Here is a 27,341-nt window from a genome sequence, read left to right as displayed (position 1 = left end):
AGACAGCAAGAGAGGGAACACAAGTAGGGGGAGAGGGAGAAGCAGGCTTCCCGCTGAGCAGGGAGCCCGATGCGGGGCTCGATCCCAGGACCCCAGGATCATGACCTGAGCCGAAGGCAGATGCTTAACAACTGAGCCACCCAGGTGCCCTTGTGAAATATATTTTAATAAAAGTGAAATTAAATAATGAAAAACTCATAAATACTTGGAAAAACTAAATGCAACAGAAACAGAGCTGAGGATACCAGTTTAGTGAGTCTTTTCTAGATATTTCAAATAATCAGTAATAAAGACTATTATAAGCTAGAGTGATATTGGTGAACAAAATTTTAAGAGTGTTCAAATAGTTTAGAAACACCTATTTATAGTGAAACCACAGTCATAATTTAGAATTTTTAAAAATTTTTGATACATAACTGACAATATAACCTTGTATAAGTTTCAGGTATATGTGTTGATTTAATACATTTATATATTGCATTATGATTACCAACCTAGCATTAGGCTAACACCTCTATCCTGCCACATCATTACCATTTTTCTGTGGTGAGAAAATCTATCTAGTCTCTTTGCAACTTTGAAGTATACAATACAGTATTGTTGACTATAGAACTTTTCTATAAAGCAAATATCATTTATTAAATGCCTACTATGAGCTAGGCATTATATATATATTTTTTCCATTATCATTTCCATTATTTATTTCCATTGAACAGCTCTTGATCCTTCCAGTACTAAGCATCCTAGCCACTGTAGGCAGTTGTAATTTTTAAACCAGAGGTAGTTATGCAAGAATGAGCTAACTGTTCCCCTAATCATAACATTTTTATTCAGAGACACAAGAACAATTTCCTAAGAAGATTCCACCTCAGTAACAAAGACTGAAGTTAGTTTCCTAATCATACTCAGCCACCACCTAGATGACCCTGTTGCCCAATTCTTCTTCCACTATGAGATAAACCCAACTCTATTTCTTTATGGAATCCTCCAAATGTCATTTTCAACAACAAAATCAACCTCCCATACTCTCAACTTTCTCACAGAATGTTCCTTCTCTGTCATAGCTTTAAATGTAACTAACCCCTTTCCAAAAAACATCTTTTCCTGACATTTCCCACAAAGCTCTTTATTCTTCCACATTCAACATACTAACTGTATCAGAATTCATTTATCTCCATTGCTGCTACCAGATCAATGGTTTTCCACTGAATTTGCAAAAAAATGCCTGTTCCTTTGAGACTGATGTCACCTAGCTATATAATTCTTCACTTATCCCCACCGCTGACATCTACCAACTGCTGCCAGCATCCTCTCTCAACCAGAGGAATTTAACACCTAGCTACCAATTTAAAGGTCTATTAAATACCTCCTACAGGTGATGTCAATGACTCATCCTAAGACTAATCCTCAAAGGTTTTGCCCTTTTTAGCTCCTTCTTCATTCATACTGCTTTCTTAAGCAACTACCATGATCATAACCTGGACATTCACACTAAGAAAAGGTTTATCTCTGAAAACTAAAGTTCAAATATATCAATCCCCTACCATAACCTCCTAATCTTTTAATTATCTATCTATCTCATATTCCTATTACATGTGATCTTCATGTTTGATAAAAGTCAGTCTCTTTCATTCTAAACAATCCCTCAACGGCTCCTTCCCCACCCTTCTCACCTAGATTTCATAGTATATCACTTAAACCACTCTCAAGCCAGCAGCTTCAGGGTCCTTGTTCCCTTGTCTTTCCACTGTCATCCATCACAGAAATCCCTCTTGAATCAATGTAACTTACAGGCTTACTGGTGTGTGTGTGTGTTTCTTTTAAATTATACCCAAAAGCAAACATTCTAAACCTTCACTGTTCTCTTCAATCCCTGCCACCAGGAATCTCAGCACATGGCACCATCACCTCCCTCAAAGAAAAAGTTGTAACTATGAAACATCAACTTCTGTCCAAACATTTATTCCCCCAAGATCTTAGGTCACTGAACCATATACACCATTTACTCCACTAGTTTTAACTAATACCTATAAGCTGATAATACAATAGACTATTGCTTAAACCCATATTTCTAAGCTCCACACCACACCAGAAGGACAAATGGCTACCAGACATTTTATTTGGTTGTTTCATGGCATCTCAAACTCAGCATGGCCCAAATTAAATTCAATTATCTATCTCCTGAAACATAACTTCTTGCTCTTGAAAAAATAACCTTGTATCTTCTTAATCTCTTCTCTTTCATCTCCAATCTTTCATCTCCATTCTATACCTCTGACCCTTCTTTTCTCTAGTGTCACCATTAAGGTTGCATGAAGTCTCACATGGACTATAAGTCTAATTGTTTTCCCCACATCCAGCCTTTTTAGAATGTAGCCAACACACTACTGCCAAAGAGTTTTTTAGAAAACACAAATCTGTTCATACTACTCAGCAATTCAAAACCTTTCAATCATCCTCCACTAAGGATAAAATTAAAATTCAATTATCTTACCATGTTAGCTTTAATTTGCCAACTTTATAACTCTATCTTAACCCATCCTATGCGCTCCTCACATCTAGTGCTCCATCTGTAATAAACTAATTTGTTTCTCAAACACACAATGCCTTTGCTCGTGCTGCTCATTCTACCTGAAATGCCCTTTACCACCTTTCAAGATTCAGCTTTTCTATAAAGACTATTGTTAGATGCCACCAAGAATACAGAACCATTCCATTCTTTGAACACCCCACTGCCCCATACCTCTTATCAATGCACTTATAAAAATTTATTATACCTATTTATGGATCTCTCTCCCTCTTGTAAAAAAGCAAGCTCCTTGAGGGCAGGGACCATGTGTTAATCATCCTTGAATCTCCAGGGCCTAGTACAATGGCTGGGACATGGCAAATATTGAACTGAATGAATTGAAATCTTCAAATCACCCCTGTCCCATACTTAAGTATAATTATCTTCTCTCACAGGTTAAGAGGCTCAATTTAAAGAACTGGACCAAGGTAACACAGTTAAAGAGTGGCAATTTTAAATTAAGTTTCTCTAATTCCAATGCCCATTCTTTTTCCACCACACCAGCTATTTCCAAAGATGTTCTAAGGGGCACTAGTTTTACAAGATGTTCATAGATGTTCCACAGAAAAGGGTTCTTGGGGTCAAATATGCCTAGGAAATACGGGGTTAAACAAAGTTAAAGGTAGTTTGTTGTTTTATTTCTACTATAGGACTTCACAAGTCCTTTCATGTGCCAATATGCATTATTTTTAGCCCCCAGAGCACTTAGATTTTATAGTGCACCATTCTGTCTTTTAAAAATTGTATTATCGGGCGCCTGGGTGGCTCAGTTGGTTAAGCGACTGCCTTTGGCTCAGGTCATGATCCTGGAGTGCCTGGATCGAGTCCCGCATCGGGCTCCCTGCTCAGCAGGGAGTCTGCTTTGCCCTCTGACCCTATCCCCTCTCATGTGTTCTCTCTCATTCTCTCTCTCTCAAATAAATAAATAAAATCTTTTAAAAAAAAAATTGTATTATCATCCAGAAACATAATTCAAACTAGAATTTAAATAATCAGGCAACAAGCATTTAATGGCTATTTTCCATGTGCCCTGTACTATATCAAACAACATGGTAGATGCAAAAGTAAAGACATGAACTCTTGCCCTCACATAATCTAGAGACTAAATTATCATTTATGAAATTAAGAATTAGTCATCAAAAAAGACAGGACACTAGCTAAATTTTTTTTTTTAAGATTTTATTTATTTATTTGACAGAGAGAGAGAGACACAGCAAGAGAGGAAACACAAGCAGGGGGAGTGGGAGAGGGAGAAGCAGGCTTCCCGTGGAGCAGAGAGCCCAACGCGGGGCTCGATCCCAGGACCCTGGAACCATGACCTGAGCCGAAGGCAGACGCTTAATGACTGAGCCACTGAGGCACCCCAACACTAGCTAAATCTTTAAAAAAAATGTATGTTGGGCAGGACACCTGGGTAGCTCAGTCCACTGGGCATCCACCTCTTGGTTTAGGCTTGGATCATGATCTCAGGGTTATAGGGTTGAGCCCCACATTGGGTTTCATACTCAGCACGGAGTCTGCTTGGGATTCTCTTTCTCTCCCTCTCCTACGGTGCGAGCACTCTCTCAAATAAAATCTTTAAAAAAAAATGTTGGAGGCGCCTGGGTGGCTCAATCATTAAGCGTCTGCCTTCGGCTCAGGTCATGATCCCAGGGTCCTGGGATCAAGTCCGACATCGGGCTCCCTGCTCGGCAGGAAGCCTACTTTCTCCCTCTCCCACTCCCCCTGCTTGTGTTCTGGCTCTCACTATCTCTCTCTCTCTCTGCCAAATAAATAAATAAAATCTTTAAAAAAAATTTGGGGGAAACAATCCAAGTTTGATTCTTTTGCAAAGGCATTATATAATGAAAACCTTCAATTCATTTGCATTAGAGTAGTTACTAATTATCCAAATTAAAGATCCCTAGGGGGTCTTTGATGATAAATGATGAATGATAAATAAAATGTGTTACAAATGATAAAAATGGGGGTGCCTGGGTGGCTCAGTCGTTAAGCGTCTGCCTTTGGCTCAGGTCATGATCCCAGGGTCCTCGGATCAAGCCCTACATCGGGCTCCCTGCTCGGCAGGAGTCTGCTTCTCCCTCTCCCACTCCCCCCACTTGTGTTCCTGCTCTCACTCTCTGTCAAATAAATAAATAAAATCTTTAAAAAACAAATGATAAAAATGTGTTACAAAAAATGACCTAGTTTCAGCTCACTTAAAATATTTTAAAAATTCTACTTTATTGATCTAGAATACTGAAAATATTTCTGGATTCTCTCCTGTACACACTAAGGATTACAGAAGTCATTCCAACATAAAAGAAATTACTTTCCCTCCAGCCCAAAGTTTATCATTTAGCTTTTCAGATAGTGAAAGTGGAGTTCATGTACTTCAACAGAATTAAACATGACCTAAATTTATTTCAGCCACTAAAAACAAAAAAAACCCAAAAAACAAAACACAAAACCCACAAACTTTTAGGAGCTGTGTATTTTTTTTTCTTTTTCTTTTTCTTCAGGAGCTGTGTTTTTAATGAAGCTGACAACAAACATAAGATGCTGACAAAATATGCCAGTAAAATCAAATCTTTTTTTAAGATCTTTTAAAAAACTAGGGAAACTATTAATTTTTTAAACCCAAATTATGGGTAATAGTTTATACTTACCATTTTTATTTGCTGGTGAAAAAAAGTTGAAGACAGGAGAAAATATGGTCCCCAACAATGTAGTCCTTGGAGGACTGCCAGAGGAAGGATTATCTTCTAATTTTCCATTTTGTTTTACATGTTGATTTGTCATTTCATAACTACCAGCTTCTAAGAAAGAAACAAGAAAAAAGTTGCAATCTAGAAAACATGACTTTAAGAAATGTTTTAAACAATGCATTATGAAAATAATTTTTTGCCTCAAAATACTTCATAAAAACTGATTAACATTTACTGTTAAAAAAACTGATTACTTAAAAATATCCTGAGGTAAATAAATTGTAAATCAAATGATTTTATGTTTACATCTAGAAGTATATAGACTGAAAGGCTTCAAAATCCAGTGTAACAGAAAATGAAATAAACTCTTTGTAAGTAAAGCAAATTACAACATCAAAAACATAAATGCAAGATCCTGCCCTTATTTACATTTTGGGAGGCTGCCTACTTCACAAAACCAATCTATTAGTAATGAATAACAGCTAAATAAATAGAGGCAACATAGATCTACTGAAGCAGAAGACTGTGTATAGCAGTGTCAATTACTTATGTATACTCAGGCATCATTTCAGAGTGATTAAGAAGAACAAACAGGTTTTTTTGTCTTTTTTTAGTTTCTTATGAATAAAAAAATTTTCATGGGTTTTTGGAAATGATACAGTAAAAACAAATTCAAACAAATGTGTTTTGATTAATCATCCTTGACCTTCCACAACTTTACTTGATATCTACCACATTCTTTCTTTCTTTGCGATAGGTCTTTTGTTTCTTTTTCCCTAATAGTCAATTCTAACAATAGAGATACAACACTGAGTTGGGGGGAAAGAGGTAAGAAATTATTCTTGCTGTTGTGTTTAAAACAGCAATGGTTAAATGCAGTAATCCATGCTCTAAAGTGTTGGTTTTTATAGCTTTCTCTGCTTGTCCTTGATTTTCTTTTTGACTTTGAGGAGCTTCCCAGCAATATTTTAACATATTGACCTAGAACAAGGTTTATCAACAGCAGCACTATTGATTTTTGGGCTGGATAATTCTTTATTGAAGGAGGATGTCCTGTACATTGTAGGATGTTTAGCAGCATCCCTAACCTCTACCTGTTAGATATGAGTAGTAACCCCTTAACAGGTTGTGACAACCAAAAGGGTCTCCAGATATTAACAAATGTCCCCTGGGGACAAAACCACCCCTAGTTAAGAACCACTGTCCCAAGTGATACAAGCCCTCTCTGAGCTCTGAAATTCCATGATCCAGAAACAAATTCTTTGTACATATTTCAATAAATTAAGCCACAGTTCTTACTGCTTTAAGAACAGAGTTTATTAGAGGTCGAAAATGTTCCATATACATTTTTATGATAAACAGTATAAAGCTAGTTGCTCTGCCTTTACTTATTTTAACTCAGCAAAGTAGATCAGTATTAAATAAATTTTTATTTCATGCTACTAATACTTAATACAAAGAATATTACAAAAATAAGGGAAAAACTGCAGAGTCAGTTTTTAAAAACAGAAAATAAACATGACAGGTGAGATCTCTGCTTACACCTAAGAGAACAATATCTAAATATTAACAAACCTCCATTTACTTGACTTTTCCGTCTTACTCGAGATAACTGTTTGTTAGGCTTTTCTCCTGCTCTTGGTGTTGATGTGATCAAATTATTATCTATATCACGTTCAATCCTACTCCGTTTCGAAGGATTTTCTCTCTCTTCCTTAAGATATGAGGAAAAAAACATGCATTGAGCATAGGCATTCTGCCTCATAGATTACACTTACAAAATATGATATGTACCCCCATGTTCACTGCAGCATTATTTTCAATAGCCAACAGACACAACTTAAGTGTTCATCTGTTGATGAATGGATAGACTGTATGGGGGATACACACACACACACAAACACACACTGGAGTATTATTCAGCCATTAAAAAGAATGAAATCTTGCCACTTGTGACAACATGGACGGACAACATGGATGTGCTAAGTGAAGATAGTTAAAATACTGTATGACCTCACTTTTATGTGGAAATCTAAATAACAAATGAAAAAAAGACTCTGCTCATAGACACAGAGAACAGACTGGTGGTTGTCAGAGGTGGGGGATGGGGGCTGGCAAAATGGGTGAAGGGAGTCAAAAGGTACAAATTTTAGTTCTAAAATAAGTCATGGAAATGTAATGCACAACATGGCAACTACAGTTAATACAGTACTGCGTATCTGAAAGTTGCTAAGAGAGTAGATTTTAAAACTTCTCATCACAAAAAAAGTTCTAACTATGGTAATGGATGTTAGCTAGGCTTATTGTGATGATCATTTTACAACACGTATATATAAATATCAAATCATATTTTACACTAAAACTAATACAATGCTGTATATCAATTATACCTCAATTTTTAAAAACAGATACAATATGTGTAATATATTTTCCGTTTTTCACATCCAGGAGAAACAAAACAGAATTACATAATATCCAACAGTGCTTAAAAACAAAGGAAAAATTTGACAATGTTGTAAGAGGTTTATTATTAATGCACTTATAATACACAAATATAACTATAGCATCCTCACAATTCAGATCCTTTCCCCAGGGTCCATTAAACTGTCTGTGCTGGGCGCCTGGGTGGCTCAGTCGGTTAAGCATCTGCCTTTGGCTCAGGTCATGATCCTGGAGTCCCAGGATCATGTCCCACATCGGGCTCCCTGCTCAGTGGGGAGTCTGCTTCTCCCTCTGGCCCTCCCTCGTCTTGTGCTCTCTCCCTCAAATAAATAAATGTTTTTTAAAAAGAATTTAAAAAAATAAACTGTGCTACTGAAATACTCAATTGTACAATATCCTCTGAGTTTTCAGCAATTTTCCCATATTCTTAAAGACTTGTCTGAAAGAACAGTGGTTGTTTCCTTGAGCACTCCGAGTAAGAGACAGAACCCCACTGGAATTTGCTGGCATATCACATATTACCAAAAATAACAGGGCCTGCTAATGCCACACCCCAATGCCAACCTCAATTCTTTAAATGCCCAAATTAACACCAAGGAGTCTACTCCCTAATAAAGCTCTCTATTCATTTCCTTTTATATGGGGCAAATCCACATCAGCAGTTTACACTGTTTTTGCAGTATTGACTAAAAGACTATACGCCAAGTATACTCTCGGAGTATACTGATTTTTCATTTGTACATCTATTTTTCTCATTTGTAAAATTTTTCTAGAGTCATCTACTACATGAATGGTTTTCTTACATTACTGTAATACTGGCATATAATTCCTTGGTTTTCTTGTTTTTTAGTTATCTTTACACCCAATGTGGGACCCTAACTCACAACCCCGAGATGAAGAATCGCATGCTCTACCAACTGAGGAAGCCCAGTGCCCCAATTCCCTGCTGTTTTAATTTGACTACTTAGTATCTTTTGGTAAGGATTAGATTTTTAAATCTATATTAAATATAATTTGTATGTATAATCACTATTCTTATTCAACAGGAATAACTCCTTTATTTGTACTGAATATTTGTATCCAATGCTTTTATACGAGAGCAAATAAGATGCTGCTGTACATTTTCTAAAACAAACCTTGGTATTCTAAATGGCCACAATTACAATTCCCTATTTGGATCAATTCTACTCCTGAAACCAATACTACACTACATGTTAACTAACTTGGATTTAAATAAAATCTTGGAAGGAAAAAAAAAGATATTAAAGATTATTAAAAAGTTAAACTTTCCTAAACAATAATTCCCTACTTGGAGCAAAACAAAACAAAGATAATATCAAAATACATCATTCCATATAGAATTTTACTTTTACTCAGTAGTTCTCTAATTTTAGATATCTCTGTTAGAACAATGTCATTACAGCACAAAAGAACGCTTCAGTGATCCACAACAAAATTCTTCAGTTACTATTTATCATTCCCCTGCATTTAAAAATGACTAGTAAGCCTCATATTCCAAACATTGATCTCCATTGCCAGAAAACAGAACTCTCTTATAAAGTCCTTCAAGAACAGAAATAATGCCACAAAGCCAACAACACTAAGCTCCAGCAACTTCTTGAAGAAGTCTCTTAGTACATCTGCTCTAACACAAATACTTACATTCCTGAAAATCCTGCATTCTGCAACACTAAAAACAACAAGGCTTAAGGAAAAAATAATCGGTCCAGGAGGGTACAGAGAGGTACACAAGACAGATCAGTCAATGCCCCGTTAACTCTGTAACCATAGCACTAACAAAAACAATGATTGGGACACCTCCAGAGATAACTTGGACACCCCAGTGAGGCAGCTAACAGCAGCTGAAATGCTACCTCAGGGCTTAATAAAAGGTAATAAAAACAGAGAAAGAGAAACAAGGGCTTATGGGAACTGAGAAGTGGAGCTTTAAGACAGCAGGGCTAGGATGGACACAAAAGGAAATGCAGACTGCCACATGAGAAAAGTCCCTGCTAGAGTGTACTTCTTCTCTACGAGGGAACCCCCCTTCCCTGCCGCTGCTAATTACCACTTCTAATTAAAACCTCTGTGTGTGTGTCTTTGGGAGGGGGTGCTTTTGTTTCTGTAGCAGCTGAATTTTAAGTGTTTTACTTTCCTGATGAAATACAAAATTCAACTCCCTGGGGCACCTAGATGGCACAGTGGGTTAAATGTCCAACTCTTGGTTTTAGCTCAGATTGTGATCTCAGGGTCGTTGAGACCAAGCTGAGCCTGTTCAGCATGGAGTCTGCTTAAAAGACTCTCTTGGAGCGCCTGGGTGGCTCAGTCATTAAGCGTCTGCCTTCAGCTCAGGTCATGATCCCAGGGTCCTGGGATCAAGCCCCGCATCGGGCTCCCTGCTCAGCGGGAAGCCTGCTTCTCCCTCTCCCACCCCCCCTGCTTATATGTCTCTCTCTGTCAAATAAATAAATAAAATCTTAAAAAAAAAAAAAAAGACTCTCTCTCCCTCTGCCCCTCCCCTTCCCTCCACGCTTGTGCTCCTCTGCTCTCTCTCTCAAATAAATAAATAAATCTTAAAAAAAAATTCAACTCCCTTTATTCAGGATCCCCTTGTCTAGTTTAGGAAAAAGTCATGTATAAGGCAATGCACTACCCATGTTATACTGACACTATTCCCCTATTTATCAAGAGTCTATAAGCTAATTGATGTTGTGGAATTACATATTTACTGTAGCAGAACAGACTGTATTGCGGTCATTTAAAAACACGTATAATATTTGGGGCGCCTGGGTGGCTCAGTCACTTAAGCCTCCAACTCCTGATTTCAACTCAGGTCATGATCTCATAGTCCTAGGATGGAGCCCCGTGGTGTCAGGCTCTGCGCTCAGAGGGGAGTCTGCTCAAGGAATCACTCTTTTCCTCTGGCCCTCTCCCTGCTTGCACTCTCTCTCTAAAATAAGTAAATCTTTTAAAAAATACATAAAGTATGTAAATACACACATAAAGTAAAATATTTTAGCTTACATCTCTAAGTAGGAAGAGGAAGCTATTAATATCAAGGTTAAAGCTCTGCAGTCATTGACAATAAAATCCTATTCTTCAGAATAATGCATTCAGATGTCTAATGATGCTCTAATTCTGAAAGACAATTCATCACCCAATCCTAGTCTTTCTTGAACATTCAACTATATAATTTGGAGACTTTATGAATATGGCATGATTTTTAAAAACTTAGGAAAAACAAGATTCCTACATTACTGTATAGGATGCTTTTTTTTTTTTTTTTAGATTTTATTTATTTATTTGAGACAGAGAGAATGAGACAGAGAACACGAGAGGGAGGAGGGTCAGAGGGAGAAGCAGACTCCCCGCCGAGCAGGGAGCCCGATGCGGGACTCGATCCCGGGACTCCAGGATCATGACCTGAGCCGAAGGCAGTCGCCTAACCAACTGAGCCACCCAGGCGCCCTGTATAGGATGCTTTAATAAATTTATTAACCCTGCAATTTCTTCTCTGGAATTTATATTTTTCAAAGTTGTCCCTAAAATAAACTTTTAGGGGAAAATCTTGGGAAGGTAGTGTTCTTATGTCTCTGAATCCCAAGGGAAACACAGAGACCTAATGCGGCAAAAAAAACCCAACAGCGAATTCACAACAAAACCAGGAGACAAGGTTCTGTTTCCCCTAAATTCCAAGCAGATGAGGACAAACCAACAGCCACAGCACCTGAGTGCTCACATGCAGTAGTGCAGAAGAAAGCAAGGGGATCAACAAGGTGTATGATACACCTGAGAACAAGAGAAGCCCGAAATAGCTAAAAGGTAGGTAGGTATTCAATAGAAAGCATGGCAGATCAATTTTATGACAGGAGAGTTGCTGTCCAATCTAACAGCAAAGGGGTCCATGGTGAGAATGAAATAACAGCTCCTATGAACTCTTGGAAATGACCAACTATGGCTCTCTTCTAGAATAAGCCTACACACTAAGGGGAAACTGCTGGGAATGGAATAAAAACTGAGTAACTAAGGCACAAAAGAAAAGAAGAAAAGAGGGCGCCTGGGTAGCTCAGTTGGTTAAGTGTCTGACTCTTGATCTTGGTTCAGTCTTGACCTCAAGGTGGTGAATTCAAGCCCCGCACTGGACTCCACACTGGACGTGGAGCCTACTTAAAAACACAAAAGGAAAAAAAAAGAAGGAAAGTAAAGTGAAGTTTCAGATAAACATCGAGTAGTAATAAAGAGACAGGAAAACTCAAAAAGCAATCACTGTATTTTTTTAACATTACACAAAAACAACAAAAAGAGTTAGAAAAGATACCCTAAACCACATAACCTTCTAAATATTCAGAAAAACTAATCTCATACAAAACTGAGCAACAAGTATAGATGTTAAATCCACACAAAATTATTATAATAAAATATAAAAGGAGTAAAATAATATCTCTACAGATAAAGAATGCATGTTAGAAAAATATGCATATAGAATAGATCAAAATTATAACCTATTTCAAAACACAAGACTTATTAAGAAAATGGTATGAGACATACAAGTTAGAAAAATTCAAATCATAACGACAGAACAAAATAATTAGAAATAACAAAAAAATCATATCAGAAATAAAGACTAAACAAGAATGGACATAAAATTGAGTGAACAATAGATTATACCTTTTAAAAGAAATAGAAGATAAAATGGGGGGGGAGGAATTTTAAAAGACATCAAAATGTTACAAATAGTGAAGATACACAAGATCTAACAGAAAATAGTAGTCCCTGAAGAAGGAAACCAAATCAAAAGCATGGCAAAAGAATGAGTATTAGAAAATTTTCCTCAAAGAAAAGATTTTAGGGGCACCTGGGTGGCTCAATCGGTTGAGTGTCCGACTCTTGGTTTTGGCTCAGGTCAGGATCTCACGGTTGTGAGATTAAGCCCTGCATCAAGCAAGCTCTATGCTCAGCACGAAGTCCACTTCAGATTCTCTCTCCCTCTTCCTCCTGCTCACTCTCTCTCTGTGTCTCTCTCTTTCTCTCAAATAAATCTTTAAAAGATTTTAAATTATATTGAAAGATATGTCTAACTAAAACTATCAACCCAGAAAATAAAGAGGATATATCTTAAACTTCATAGAATTTAAAGAAAAGAAATCCTTTGGAGATCAAGGCAAAATCATAAAGTAAAAAAAAAATTACATTATCATCAAACTTCAACCCCAATGCCTTTTATATCAGAAGAAAATGGAGTAACAGGTAAAATAATCGAGAAGAGAAAAGCCTAGCCAAGTTATTTTATATGCAGCAAAACTGGATTTTCAACCTTAAAGAGCACAATTACCAATGTGCAAGAATACTGTTCCCATGAGTGCTTCCTGTGGCATCTACTAGAAAATGAGCTTCAGACAACAAAAATGACTGCAGACAATGACATGAGGACTGAGGATAAGCATTAAACATACCAAACATATGCAGACCCTGTAAAACTAAGATAAATGAGGATTAAAAGATGGTATGTAATGAGTATAGACTCAGTATGTATACATATAAAACTGTAAGAAAATTGGTAAGAAATATATCAAGTTTTTTTTTAAATTGTTCATTTTAAAGTCATTCTGAGACAGAAAACTTAATTCATTCCCAGCTGATCTACACAAGAAATACTAAGTGAAGTTCTTTAGGCATAGAATAATTAATACCAGATAGGATCCTAAACCTGCAGTAAGGAATGAACACCACTAAGGCAAATATGAGGAAATATAAAAGCTCTTGGTGTTCAGTACTACTGTGCTCTTACCAGCTATCTTTAACAGTCATACTTGCTATAATCTCTGTAGCCTCATTATGATCCAGTAAATTATTTTGAAGTCTTAAAGTTTTTAATATATATATTTGTAGAAATATATGAGTACTCTTAATATACTGCTTTGCAATAATATCAAATTTCGTTTTTAAAATTATGTCTAAACAGCTATTTTGAAATACTATTAGTAGTATTTTAGATAAAAGAAAATTTATAACTTTAATTAAGAATGGATCACTGGGGGCACCTGGGTGGCTCAGTCGTTAAGCGTCTGCCTTCAGCTCAGGTCATGATCCCAGGGTCCTGGGATCGAGCCCCACATCAGGCTCCCTACTCTGCAGGAAGCCTACTTCTCACTCTCCCACTCCCCCTGCTTGTGTTCCCTCTCTCGCTGTCTCTCTCTCTCTGTCAAATAAAATCTTTAAAAAAAAAAAAAAAAGAATGGATCACTGAATTAAAAAAGGGAGATTAGGGATGCGTGGGTGGCTCAGTCAGTTAAGTGTCTGCCTTCAGCTCAGGTCATGATCCCAGGGCCCTGGGATGGAGCCCCACATCGGGATCCTTGCTCAGTGGGGAGCCTGCTTCTCCCTCTGCCCGCTGCTCCCCCTGCTTGTGCTCTCTCTCTGACAAATAAATAAAATCTTTAAAAATAAATAAAAATAAAAAAGGGAGATCAGACGATATGTGGTTCCATCAATCATCACACTGAGGAAGAAACTGACATACCCAAATTCTCTGACTCACAAAAAGGGGAACACTACTCCAAAGAACCTGAATCAAACTGTAGATTACAAATGAAAATATGATAAAGCTATTTTCCCTTTGGCTGCATAAATACTATTAAGTTGTCTTCTCAGGCTTTATGTAACAGACCATATTCAAATAAAGTTATGGTGCCAATTTGGTTGTACGATCATTTGATAACACTCATTCAGCATTTAAAAAAGAGGACTTTAAATGTATACATGATGAGTTCTTTAAAAGCCAAAAATCGTTACAGCTTTTCAAACTAAAAATTAAAAAAGCCAATGAGATTATCTTAAAGAGTAAGTTATCATATTGCATTGGTTGAAAAAGTGTACATAATATCTGAAAGACTTATAAACTCTTGCATAGTAGATATTGCTGGAAGCCTGCTGCATAAAGTCAATAAAAGAAACAGGCTCTTCCACTTCCCAAAGATAAAATTACTCACTGAATTGAAGACTTATCTGCAAATATAGGAAATGAGTTAATATCTGGTCCATAGAATTGTATTTCTGCCTTACAGATATGGCCGACTTTCTGTTTTTTTTTTTTTTTTTAAGGTTTTATTTATTTATTTGACAGAGAGAGAGATAGCGAGAGCAGGAACACAAGCAGAGGGAGTGGGAGAGGGAGAAGCAGGCTTCCCGCCGAGCAGGGAGCCCAATGCGGGACTCGATCCCAGGACCCTGGGATCACGACCCGAGCCGAAGGCAGACGCTTAACGACTGAGCCACCCCAGGCGCCCCCGATTTCTGTTTTGACTGATACTAGCATCAACTAATCATCAAAGATCTTCTTTACTGTGAATGGTAACAAACACAAGCGGTGAATAATTTTTCCGCATCTCAGTTTACCCTGAAATAACTTGTGCTGAATATTTGTGCTAACTATACAAAAGCAATGATACATCTAACTACTGTCACTTAGCACAAATTAAGGCAATGACAGCCAATAGTCACTGTATTATTTACTGCCATGCACTAGCAGGGGGGAAAAAGCCAGTATGACTTAAGAATGTTCCCGACGAAGCTGTAAAATTAATTAAATCTCAACCCTTAAATATGTCTTAACATTCTGTATGATGGGATGATTAGTATAATAAAACACTACTGCTGCAAACTTGTGCTTCCACATTTGTCTTGAGAAAAAGCATCTGAGCTGGAGCACCTGTGTGGCTCAGTCCATTAAGCATCCAACTCTTGATTGCAGGTCATGATCTCAGGGTCATGAGATCGAGCCCTGTGCTGCGCACAGAGCCTGCTTAAGCGTCTCTCTCTCCCCCTCTCCCTCTGCCCCTCACTCCCTAAGGAAAAATTTAAAAAAAGAAAGAAAGAAGGAAAGGAAAAAGAAAAGAAAAAGAAAAAGCATCTGAGTGACTGGTATTATAAGCTGAGTTAGATCACTTTTCCAATGGAAAACTATTTTTACTTGAAGTAGATATTTTCTGAAAAGTGAACAAAGCAAGTTTATCACTTCAAGAAAAACTTTTTGTTGCCAACAATAAAATGTGAGAGCTTTCAAGCAAAAATCGTAATTTTAGAAGTTGGACCCAGGAGCGCCTGGGTGGCTCAGTCGGTTGGGTGGCTGCCTTGGGCTCAGGTCATGATCTCTGGGCTCTGGGATCAAGACCCGCATCAGCTCCCTGCTCAGTGGGGAGCATGAATCTCCCTCTCCCTCTGTCGCTCCCCCTGCTTGGGCGCTCTCTCTGTCAAATAAATAAATAAAATCTTTAAAAAAGAAGCTGGACCCAGCACCATGAGCTTGACAGCTTCCCAGTACTTAAAAACTATCCTGTTGCAGGGCACCTGGGTGGTTCAGTCGATTGAGCACCGGACTCTTGGTTTTGGCTCAGGTCATAATCTCGGGGTCATGAGATTGAACCCCACGTTGGGCTCTGCACTCAGCCATGAGATTCTTTCCCCTCCCTCTCCCTTCTCCTGCTCAGCTCGCTCACACACTCTCTCAAATAAATAAATAAATGAATAAATAAATACAAACTATTCTATTGAGATTAATGGGGATGTTCACAAATGTGATTTTTAGTACTGAAAAATTAAATATATCAACATGTCGAAGATCTATATAATTCAATGAACCAGTATCTTCTATTAGCAATAATCGCGCCTCGGATAAACCTCATTGGCTACGATACTGCCACTGCGCAAAGCTGAACCAGTATCTTCTAAATAACCAGTGCACAGTGTTAGAAAATCATACACAGTACATCATTCATTCCAGGTGCAAGACAGACTAACAAAAAGATCACTGCAGCACTTTCAAATTCCATCTTGGAACAAGAACCTAAGAAACTACATTTGTCAAGTTTCGGTATAGTATCACTAGACTATCACAATAATTTAAAAAGAGTATTAAAAGGCGCCTGGGTGGCTCAGTTGGTTAAGCGACTGCCTTCGGCTCAGGTCATGATCCTTGAGTCCCTGGATCGAGTCCCGCATCGGGCTCCCTGCTCAGCGGGGAGTCTGCTTCTCCCTCTGACCCTCCCCCCTCTCATGTGCTCGCTCTCTCATTCTCTCTCTCTCAAATAAATAAATAAAATCTTTAAAAAAAAAAAAGAGTATTAAAATACTCCTCCCTTTAACAAATACATGGGATATGGTTTTCTTTAAATGCTTCAGTGATAACAAACTATGTATGAAGCCATCATTAAAGACATCTGCAAAATTATAAATAATGTCATGCTTCCCGCTAATTTCCTTTTTGTTTTTAGGAAATAGTTAAAATGTTATCTGTATTAACATTCAGTGAGTTTATAATTGTAATTATGATTAAATATTTTCAAAATTCCTCAGTTTTAATATCTAATGAGATATATTTTGATAGATATAATCCATATAAACAAAAGTTCTTCAGGGTTTCCAATAATGTGTTAAGAAGGTAAAGGAGCCTGAGATCAAAAAGTTTAAGAATCACTCGCTTAAGAGGGATTACTAATGAAATCACAAGAAAAAAGTTAAGAAGTCACCCCCCACAAATGGGGAAAAAATCTGAACTGTCAGTTCACAAAAGAAAATCCCTATATGGTCAATAAGCACATGAAAGGATATTCAACCTCATTAATCATCAGGGAAATGCAAAATAAAAACACAATGAGGTAACCACCCCACCCCTGTAGAAAGACTAAAATTAAAAAGACTGAAAATACCAGATATTGCTGGGGATGTGGGCAACTGGAATTGCTGGATGGAATGTAAAATGGTACAGTCTGGAAAACAACTGGGCAGTTTCTTAAAAGTTAAACAGTCTTTCAACAAATGGTGCTAGGACCAATAGGTATTATTAATATGTAAAAAAATACAGTTGGACCGTTACCTCACACCCCCTACAAAAATTAATTCAAAATGGATGAAAGAGCTGAAAATAAGAACTACAACAGTAAAACTTGTAAGAAAAAAACTTAGAAGCTTATAAGAAAAAACTGGAGAAAACTTAGGCCTAAAACTTTATCAAACCTTGATTCTGACAATAGCTTCTTGGATATGACACCAAAAATATATAAGCAACAACAACCAAAAATAAATTGAACTTGGTCAAAATTTAAAACTTTTGTGCTTCAAGGGGGTCTGAAAGAATGGGAGAGAAAATCTACAAATCACACATCAAATAAAGGACTTGCACCTAAAAGAGAACTCTTAGAATTCAATTATAAAAAGCCAAAACCCAATTTAAAATGGGCAAAGGATTTAAGACATTTCTCCAAAGAAGTTACAATGACCAACAAGCTCATGAAAAGACGCTCGATGTCACTGGTCATTAGGAAAATGTATTATCAGAACCACAATAATATTGATACCATTTCACACTCACCAAGATGGCTAAAACTTTTAGACAATAAATAAGTATTGTTGAGGATGTGGAGAAACTGGAACCCTCAACTTTTGTTGCTGGGACTTTAATATGGTGCAACCATTTTGGAAAACAATCTTCAATTCCTTAAAAAGCTAAACAGAATTATCGTATCATCCTGTAATTCTCCTCAGTATATGGTCAAGATAAATGAAAATAGATTTCCACAAAAAACCTTGTATGTGAATGTTCACAGCAGTCATTTTCGTAAGAGCCAAAATGTGGAAACAACCCAAATGTCCATCAACTGATAACATGGAGTATATCCACGCAATGGAATATTACTTCACATTAAGAAGGAATGATGAAATGTTATATGTTAGAACAGAAATGCACATTGAAAACATGCTACATGAAAGAAGCCAGACCTAAAAGACTATATGTTGTAGAATTCCATTTATATGATATGTTCAGAATAGGCAAATCTATAGACAGAAAGTCAACTATTGGTTGCTCAGGGCAAGGGAGGAAGGGAGAGTTGATGGGTGACAGCCACTGAAGATAATTTAAGTGGTGTAAAATTGATTGTGGTAACAGTTGCAAAACTCTGTGCATACACTAAAAGCTACTGAATTTATACCTTAAATGGGTGAGTTTTATGGTTTGCTAATTATATGTCTCAATAAAGCTACCACAAAAAAATAAACATGCATTTATTGTATGACCCAGCAATACCAATCTTAGTTATTTATCCAACCTTAACTTAAATATATGTCCACACATGGACTCAACACAGATATTCATAGCACCTTTATTCATGATAGCCAAAAAACATATTCAATCCAAATGGATAAACAAATTATGTTATGCAGTATACTCATACAATAGAATTCTGGGCGGAGGGGTGAATAAAGCAATGAATACATGCAGTAACAAAAGTGAGTTCAAAAGCTTTATACTGAGTGAAAGATGCAAGAAATGCTGTATGAGTACAATCATATGAGACTCTAGAAACATTTATGTGATCTACAATAATAGTAGATTGATGGTTGTCTAGGGTGATGCTGTGAAATTGTCTGCAAAGACTGTAAGGGTACTTTTCGGGCATGAGTGTATAAATATGTTAAAATTCGTGACAATATATACTTTAAATAGGTGTGTTTTGTTGTATATAATTATAACTCAAAAAGTTAATTTTTAAAGTCAATATAGGAGACAGAGTGAAATTCTAAGATAACTAGTTTGCCAAAATGAAAGCAGGATAAGAAAAACCCAGCTAAACTAAACATGTCAATTTAAATATAAATACACAGGGTATATTTATACATGGGAGAGAAAGAACTATAATCATGAAAATGCTAGGAAAGTTATGTAGCTATATTAATATTAGGCAAAGTAAACCTCAAAGCAAATATTAGAGATAATGAGAGACATTTCACAGAGGTAACAAGAACAATTTATATTCATCACAAATGTGTATACACCTAACAAGAGAACTTCAAAATATGTAAAGAAAAAAACTGGCAGAACTGAAAAGCAAAGTCACAATAATAGTTGGAGATTTTAACTTCCCTCTCTTAGTAACTGATAAAACAAGTTTAAGATATAGAAGAATGAAATATTATCACCAACTTGATCTATTTAATAGTTACAGGATACTGCACTAAATAATTCTAGAATATGCACATTTCTTCAAATACACATGGGACACTCAACAATAGACTATATGCTAGGAAATACCAAAAAATACCAAAGAAATGAAATCATACAGAATATATTCCTAGACCAATGGTATTAAATTATAAATCAACAATTAAAAGATATCTAAAAAATACCCAAATATCTGGAAATTAAATAACACATTTCTAAATAATCCATGAGTCAGAGAATAAATCACACATACCTACAAAAAAGGTAATAAAAATATAATCAGATGAGCACCAGGTGATGTATATATGGAATTGCTGAATCACTGTATTGTACACCTGAAACTAATATAACACTGTATATTAACTAACTGAAATTAAAATAAAAACTTAAAAAATATATAATCAGAATGTGTGGGAAAATAGTACTTTGAAATTCACGCCTTTAAAACTTATACTGGGGGAGGGGAAGGTGTAATATCCATGATCTAAGCAAGGGGCTGGCAAACTACAATCCAAGAAGCTAACTCCAGCAAACTGTTTTTGTATGTCCAGCAAGCTAGGAATGGGTTTTTTTGTTCTGTTTTTAAAGATTTTACTTTTTTAAAGTAAGTTCTACACCCAACACAGGGCTTGAACTCATGACCCCAGGACCAAGAGTCACATGCTCTACTGAATGAGCCAGGCAGGAGCTCTAGGAATGGTTTTTTATATTTGTAAATGGGGATGCAGGGGGAAGGGAGTAGGATCAAAAGAACAACGTTATTTGATGACATATGCAAATTATATGAAATTCAAATCAGTGTCCAAAGTTATGCTCATTTATTTATGTATTATCTGGAGAGCTGAGTAGTAGCTATAACACAATACAGTCCACAAAGCCTAAAATATTTATCTGAAACAGTTACAGAAAAAGTTTACTGATCCCTGATCTAAGCTCCCACTTCCAGAAACTAAAAAAGTAAAAATAAATCAAACCAACAGTGTAAGAAAACATTAAAAATAACAAGTAGAAGAAATCAATTAAATAGAAAATGGAAAGAGAAAATTAACAAAGATAGATGTTGGTTCTTCGAAAGAGTAATGAAACTGACAAAGCTCTAGCAAGACAGATCAAAACAAAGATAAATAAATTATCCATATCCAGAATGAAAAGAGATACATCATTATAGATCCATCAGACATTGATATTTATGTAAATATCACAAAACTTCACACCAACTTTCAACAACTTGGATGAATGGACCAATTCCTTGAAAAACACATATGACCAAAACTGAAATAAGAAACAGAAAAGCTAAACAGCCTCATATATATTACAGAAATCAAATTTATAATAAAAGCTATCTCACAAAGACTTCTACTACTTATTAAGGATAAAATAATACTAAGCCAACAGAAGTTCTTTCAGAAATGAGTAGAGGGAACAACTGCCTTACGATCCAAGCATAATCTTGATCCCAAAATCTGAAAATAGGACAAATCAAGGCAACTACGGACCAAAGCCCTCATGAACACAGATGCAAAAATCCCTTAAAAAAAAAAACATAGTGAAGCAAATCCAGCAATCCAAGTTTGGTTTTCCATTAAAAAATATTTCTGCACTACTCCACATTAAAAGAATAAAAGAAAATCTGAAGAACATTTCAAGAGATGGAGAAAAGTCTTTGACAAAACTCAACATGTTAAGAATTTTTAGCAAACTAGGACTAAAAGGGAACTTCCTCAAACAAGTAGTAGATAACTATAAAAACATTTAGTTAACATCATATCTAATTGTAAACAAACTCTTTTCCTCTAAGATCGGGAACAAGAGAGGTGTTTGCTCTCACCACTTCTATGGAACACTGTACTAGAGGCCCTAACTAATGCAATAAGTAAAGAAAAAGAAATAAAAGACCTAGAGATCAGGAAAAAATAAAAATTGTGGTTAACTGGTATATGTTATGATTATGTATGTATAACCATCTAATCTGAACTTCTAATTTTTTTCATGCCATAATAAATGGTAAAGTACTTACTAATCTAGTCATTAAAGAACACATCTAGAGAGACTGACTTATACTAACTTTGGTAGGAAGGAAGAAAATTCCCAATAAAACCATGAAGCTTGGTAGTAAGTACAAAGGTCAGAGTTACAACAAAGTTTTCATCTAGCCATGTTTTTCAAACCAAGGGATACAACCCATCAGTGGATCATGAAATTAATTTAAAGTATTAAAATCACCTTTATTTTTTAAAAAGATTTATTTATTTGAGAGAGAGAAAGAGAGTGAGTGAGCACACAGTGGGAGAGGGAGAAACAGACTTCCTGCTGAGCAGGGAGCTTGACATGGGGCTCAATCCCAGGACCCCAGGATCATGACCCCAGCCAAAGGCAGTCGCTTAACCAAGTGAGCCACCCAGACGCCCCCTAAAATCACCTTTAAAAGGAGAATAAGAAACAAAAGAAAAAGAAAAATCAGACACATGAAATATATTAAGGGTGAGTTTTGTTTCACATGTATGAATATAGTAAAAGATATATTTCTAAGGGTTATACTTAAAAGATCTTAAAACAGTGATTTAATGTAATAGGTAAGGGAGCACCTGGGTGGCTCAGTTGGTTAAGCCTCCGCCTTTGGCTTGGGTCATGATCTCAGCATCCTGGGATTTAGCCCTGCGTTGACTCCTCACTCAGTGGGGAGTCTGCTTCTCCCTCTCCCCCCACTCCCCGCTCATACTCGCTCACTCACTCACTCTCTCTCTCTCAAATAAACTTTAAAAAAATATAAGTAAAGATTTTATTATTTCATTAGAATTATAACCATATGCAAATTGATGACCTAACAACAAGAGTGTAACAGTATTTAGATAAGAACAGAGGAAAAGATCATTTTGTTATGGGAAAACTCTAGTAACCACCTATTTGGAAAGGTGTAGGAGATTTCTGATATAAAGCAAATACATTTTAGCTGTGAGGCTTTCACTTCAAATATATATTAGAAATCTCATTATGCTAGGGCACCTGGGTGGCATAGTCAGTTAAGTGTCTGACTCTTGGTTTCATTCAGGTCGTGATCTCGGGGTCATGAGATTGAGCCCCCCATCAGGCTCCGAGCTCAGCATGGAGTCTGCTCGAGTTTCTCTCTCCCTCTGTCCCTCCCACTCGTTCTCTTTCTCTCAGATAAATAAATCTTAAAAAAAAAAAGAAAAAGAAAAAGAAAGAAATCTCATTATGCTAAAAACAGAAAGACTGCATGTCAACAATTCTTGAGTGCTCTTGCTGACAGTTTCATAATTCTGAAATCAGAGAAGTGGTAAACATTTGAATCATAAAATCTGGATTTGAAAGAGATCAGAAATTTCATTCACCCCGTTAAGCGCTGAATTTGTGTCGTGCCCCCCCCCCCCCCCCCGCCGCAATTCCCAAAGTCATTTGTTGAAGCCCTAACCCACAGAATATAACCATATTTAGAAATACGGCTTTTAAGCAGTAATTAAGTTCAAATGGGGTCATTAGGGTAGGCCCTAATCCTGTTATGAGTGGTGTCCTTACAAGAAGAGATTACAACACAGACAACACAAAGGACTGAGGGGCAACTATGGGAGGACACAGCAAGAAGGCAGCCCTAGCAAACTAATACACATACTTATGTTCATAAATTAACAACCTATGTTTGGTTTACCTAAATACTCTCATGGCTAATTTATACAAAATTAAGACCAGAATACAGATTTAAACTTGTTAGCAATATAAAAATATAAAAATGGGTCAGTAATGGTAAAATGGAAAGCACCAACAGCCACTGATCCTAGAAATCATAATAGTAACAGAAGAGCAAAAAAGTAGGGGGATACGAGGAGAGCAAGTTTCAGAAAGTCAGACTCCTGAAACAGGCATGAAAGCAATGTCAGATACCTTAGAAAGGATTACAGCTCAAAAGAGAAAGCAAGAAGGTTTGTCTAAAAAGTTCAATTCTAGCCACATAACTTTAAAAGTCCAAAAGCAGACAAAAAGGAACGGTACCAAAGAAAGAAAAAAGGCAGCACAGGAAGTTATCTAACTGACTTGGTTTTAAAAAGGACACTTGTAGAGATAAGAAATGTAGTTTATCATCTAGTCAGACTAAAGGAGATGAAGATATATGCAAAAGTACTAGGGGGAAAAACTTCCTATAAAAAGAATAAGCTTCAGGAAGCTCTGAAACGATGATAGAATATAAATAAAATGACAAAGTGGTAAGGTAGTATAAAAGATTCAATTCTTATTTGCTTTCATCAAGAAGAATTTTCAATCCTTACACAAGATAGGTGATGCTCCTAAGACATTATCTAGCTACTTTGAGACAAAATGGTATAAGAGAAAGAGCACAGGTATCAGAGTCAAATGTAACCTGAGTTTAAATCTCAGCATCGTCTTTATTGTAGAGGCAATAGTGCATAGTGGGTTAGAAGTGTAGGCCCTGAAGCCAGGGAATTTGGGTTTCAATTCCAATGTTGCCACTTAAAGCTAAGTAACCCTGCAAAAGTTATTTAACCTTCCTGTGCCTTAGTTTCCTCATCTGTAATATAGAGATGATAGAACCTACTTCATATGGTTCATACAGCTTAAAGAAGCTATTACACTTAAAGCACTGAGAACAGTGTATGACATATACTAACAGCTCAATAACTGATAGTAATTACTGTTGCATTTGTTCTTTATTGTTCGTTTTTATCCTGGACATTTATTACAATTACTGTTGTTAATGACATGTTCAAGTTACTGAAATTCACTAAGCCTAAATTTTTCTCTTCTCTAAACTAACAAAAGATAGATATATGAATTAAGGAGATACAAGATATAAAGCACCTAATAAATATACTCAATAAACATTACCTGCCAACCCCTACCCACATTTTGAAAAAGACAACACTGTACTTAAGATACTGAACATAAGCAAGCATTGTATAGATTCTCAATAAAACTTTAGAATATATTATCAAAGAGATGATTTAATGACAATGAGATAAGAAATAACAATTAGAAGCCAGTATAAGCTCAGGGTTAGTAAACTGGGGGCGGGGGGGGGGGGAACAGTATACCTTGATTCCAATACTAATTTTCATAATAACCTTATAGAATACAATAAAAAAAAATCTGGATGATTAACAGTACAATTAAATGAATCTGAAGCTGCAGGAAAACTCTTGCCCCCCAAAATTACTGAAAAAGACGTTAGTGTGCAAACAGGTTTTTAGTAGCCCTATCTTATTTAACATCTTAAAGCAGGCATTAATGAAAAATGCAAGATTTTGGTTTAAAAAAAATAGAAACTTGACAGAAATTTCCATAGGAAAACCCTGAATGTGTAGTTGACATGGGCAAAAATCTGCTAACCAACAAAGATAGATCTTACTACTAAAGGAGAAAAAATCATCATATGTTATGCAATGGTGCCACATTAACAGAAGAATGCCCAGATCAAAAGAATATGAACAGAAGTCAGAAGACACAGGTAAAACCTATCTATCAAATTTCTTTTTTTTAACCAAAATCTTGTATTTTTCCTTAATGTCTACATTACATACAATGAATGAATGACACTAACACTATTTATAGAGTATGTTAAAATTTCTCAAACTGCTTCTTCTGTTTGCCATCTAATGTAAAAACAACTCTGAGACAGATAAAGCAGTTAGAATTAGTCCCATTTTACTGTCTTCTTGAGGTTCAGAGGGGTAAATGAGTTTCCTCAGATCAAGTTGATCCAAAGTACAAATGTGGAGCATGTAACTCCTAGTCAGTGTCCATTTTTTCTTTAATAACTTTTTTTCCTCTTTAATAAAGTAATACATTCATTATAAAGTGTTAGAATTCAGACAGAAAAATCATCTCCCTAATCAGATACTGTATTAATATTAACAAGAAAATTTAACTTTTCTCTGAAATGAAAAAAAATGGAAGTGAGAGAAACAATTCACATAAAATAAGGAAAAATTTCTTTTACTTTTCATAATACTATGCTGAAAAAAAAGGAGGCTAAATGGATCAGTTAAGTAGAATAAATGTTTTCTTGAATGGCCATTAAATATTTTTCATGTTATTAACTCCTAAAAATGTAAACATTCCCTTAATCTACTAGCAATATTAGATTTCTCATCTTTGCATGCTTAAAGAAAACCACCTAAATTTTAATTTTAATGATGTAAGTACAAGTAGTAAAACCATTACCTTGGGTGTGCTTCCTTTAATGAATTTTTTAATTGAAGACAACAAGCCGGTTTCATTTTTCGGTGTTTTTTCTCCCCCTGAAGGTAGGCTATCATCAACCTCTGAATATTTCCTCTTTGCTCTAGCAGTACGTTGTGTTTGGATTTGATTTGATTGCTGAGAAGCTTTCCGTGTTCTCAGCCTCATCTTTATGAGTGCCACATATAAAACTAAAAGAGAAAAATAACAAGGGTTATTACAATTAAACCTAGCATACCAAAATGCGTCCAGCTTATATAAGAAAAATCTCTTGGTCCAAGTCTCTAAGGGATTACAATAAGAAACCAACATTTTAAGCGAAAGGTTGCTTTTTTACACATTATCCCAAGTAACCTTCCCACCAACTTCTAAAATATTACACCCTATGATCTAATAAAAATATGAGTAACACCAGGGTGCCTGGGTGACTCAGTCTTAAAAGGTAAGCGTCCAACTCTTGATTTTGGTTCAGGTCATGATCTCAGGGTTGTGAGATCAAGCCCCGTGTCAGGCTCCAGTGCTGGGTATGGAGCCTGCTTAAGATTCTCTTTCTCCCTCTCCAAAAAAAAGAGTAACACCAAAAAGAGTGTGCACACTCTTTTCATAGCACTATGCTGCCTCCACCCATGCTGACCATTATCATTCATTAAATCATTCATTCAGCAAGTATTTATTGAGCACTTAACCACATTCAAGGCATTGGGCTAGGCTGAGCACCTAGTAAATAGTAAACAACATATGGAAGGTTTTTTCCACAATGTAGTGGGAAAACCCTCAGTGAACGAATTAATTACATGAGCATGATTCTAATGATCAACAATCATACAAGTGTAAGAAGCGCAGCTGGATCATTCAATTTATAAGATAATTTGATCCTACTACACACAATGATACTTTAAAAGCTGAATTCCCATTAGAAAGAAAATATGAGGTAATCTACTTGGAATTCTCTCACTTTATGGATGAGAAAATGGCTGGCAAAACTGTACCAAGACACAGAAATGGTTAAGTACATACCCTAAATTAGAATATGAAGTAGAATATAAAAATTACCAAACTAAGAATTAAGAAATGTGAATTCAATCATAGCTAAACTATAGTCACTTGTTTTTTCACCTGTATAAAGAATACATTCATCTTACCATCCTGAGTCTCACAATGAAAAAGGAATTAGAAAAGGCTATAAAGTACAGAGAACAACACTACTACTCACAACAGTGAATGCATTCACAGAAAAGTCTAACTCCATTTAAGCATTCTAAACTCCTAAAGATGCAGAAATTCCTGGCAAAGGATAGGGTCTTCACCGACCAATTAAGAAGCTTAAGACATTGTGTCTTTACTAATTCAACCTAACAGTCACGAAAAAAAAGTTAAAAACTTTTAGAAAGTTATATATATATATATATATATATATATATATATATATATATATATA

General features: G+C 36.1%; 1 protein-coding gene and 1 non-coding gene across 3 annotated transcripts in view; both read right to left on the bottom strand.

The window, feature by feature from the left end:
• The window catches only part of CTDSPL2 (CTD small phosphatase like 2), a 75,225-nt gene that overhangs the window by 24,533 nt on the left and 23,351 nt on the right, over positions 1-27,341 (bottom strand). Inside the window, exons 2-4 of one of the 2 annotated variants that reach the window (XM_021695291.2) lie at positions 25,886-26,094; positions 6,832-6,970; positions 5,218-5,367 (exon numbers count right to left, since the gene is read on the bottom strand). In XM_021695291.2, coding sequence (XP_021550966.1) covers positions 5,218-5,367; positions 6,832-6,970; positions 25,886-26,071 — 475 coding nt within the window. In that variant the 5' untranslated portion in view covers positions 26,072-26,094. The remainder of the gene's footprint in view (positions 1-5,217; positions 5,368-6,831; positions 6,971-25,885; positions 26,095-27,341) is intronic. The other variant, XM_021695292.2, reaches the window with a different exon arrangement.
• On the bottom strand, positions 16,264-16,408 carry LOC123325980. Its single transcript, XR_006540799.1, has one exon. It is a non-coding gene; the product is annotated as a U4 spliceosomal RNA (small nuclear RNA).

This window comes from Neomonachus schauinslandi, chromosome 9 (assembly GCF_002201575.2).
Source record: "Neomonachus schauinslandi chromosome 9, ASM220157v2, whole genome shotgun sequence".
NCBI lineage: Eukaryota > Metazoa > Chordata > Mammalia > Carnivora > Phocidae > Neomonachus > Neomonachus schauinslandi.
The sequence above is the reverse complement of the archived record's forward strand: the minus strand, read 5'-3'. Positions and strand labels throughout refer to the sequence as shown.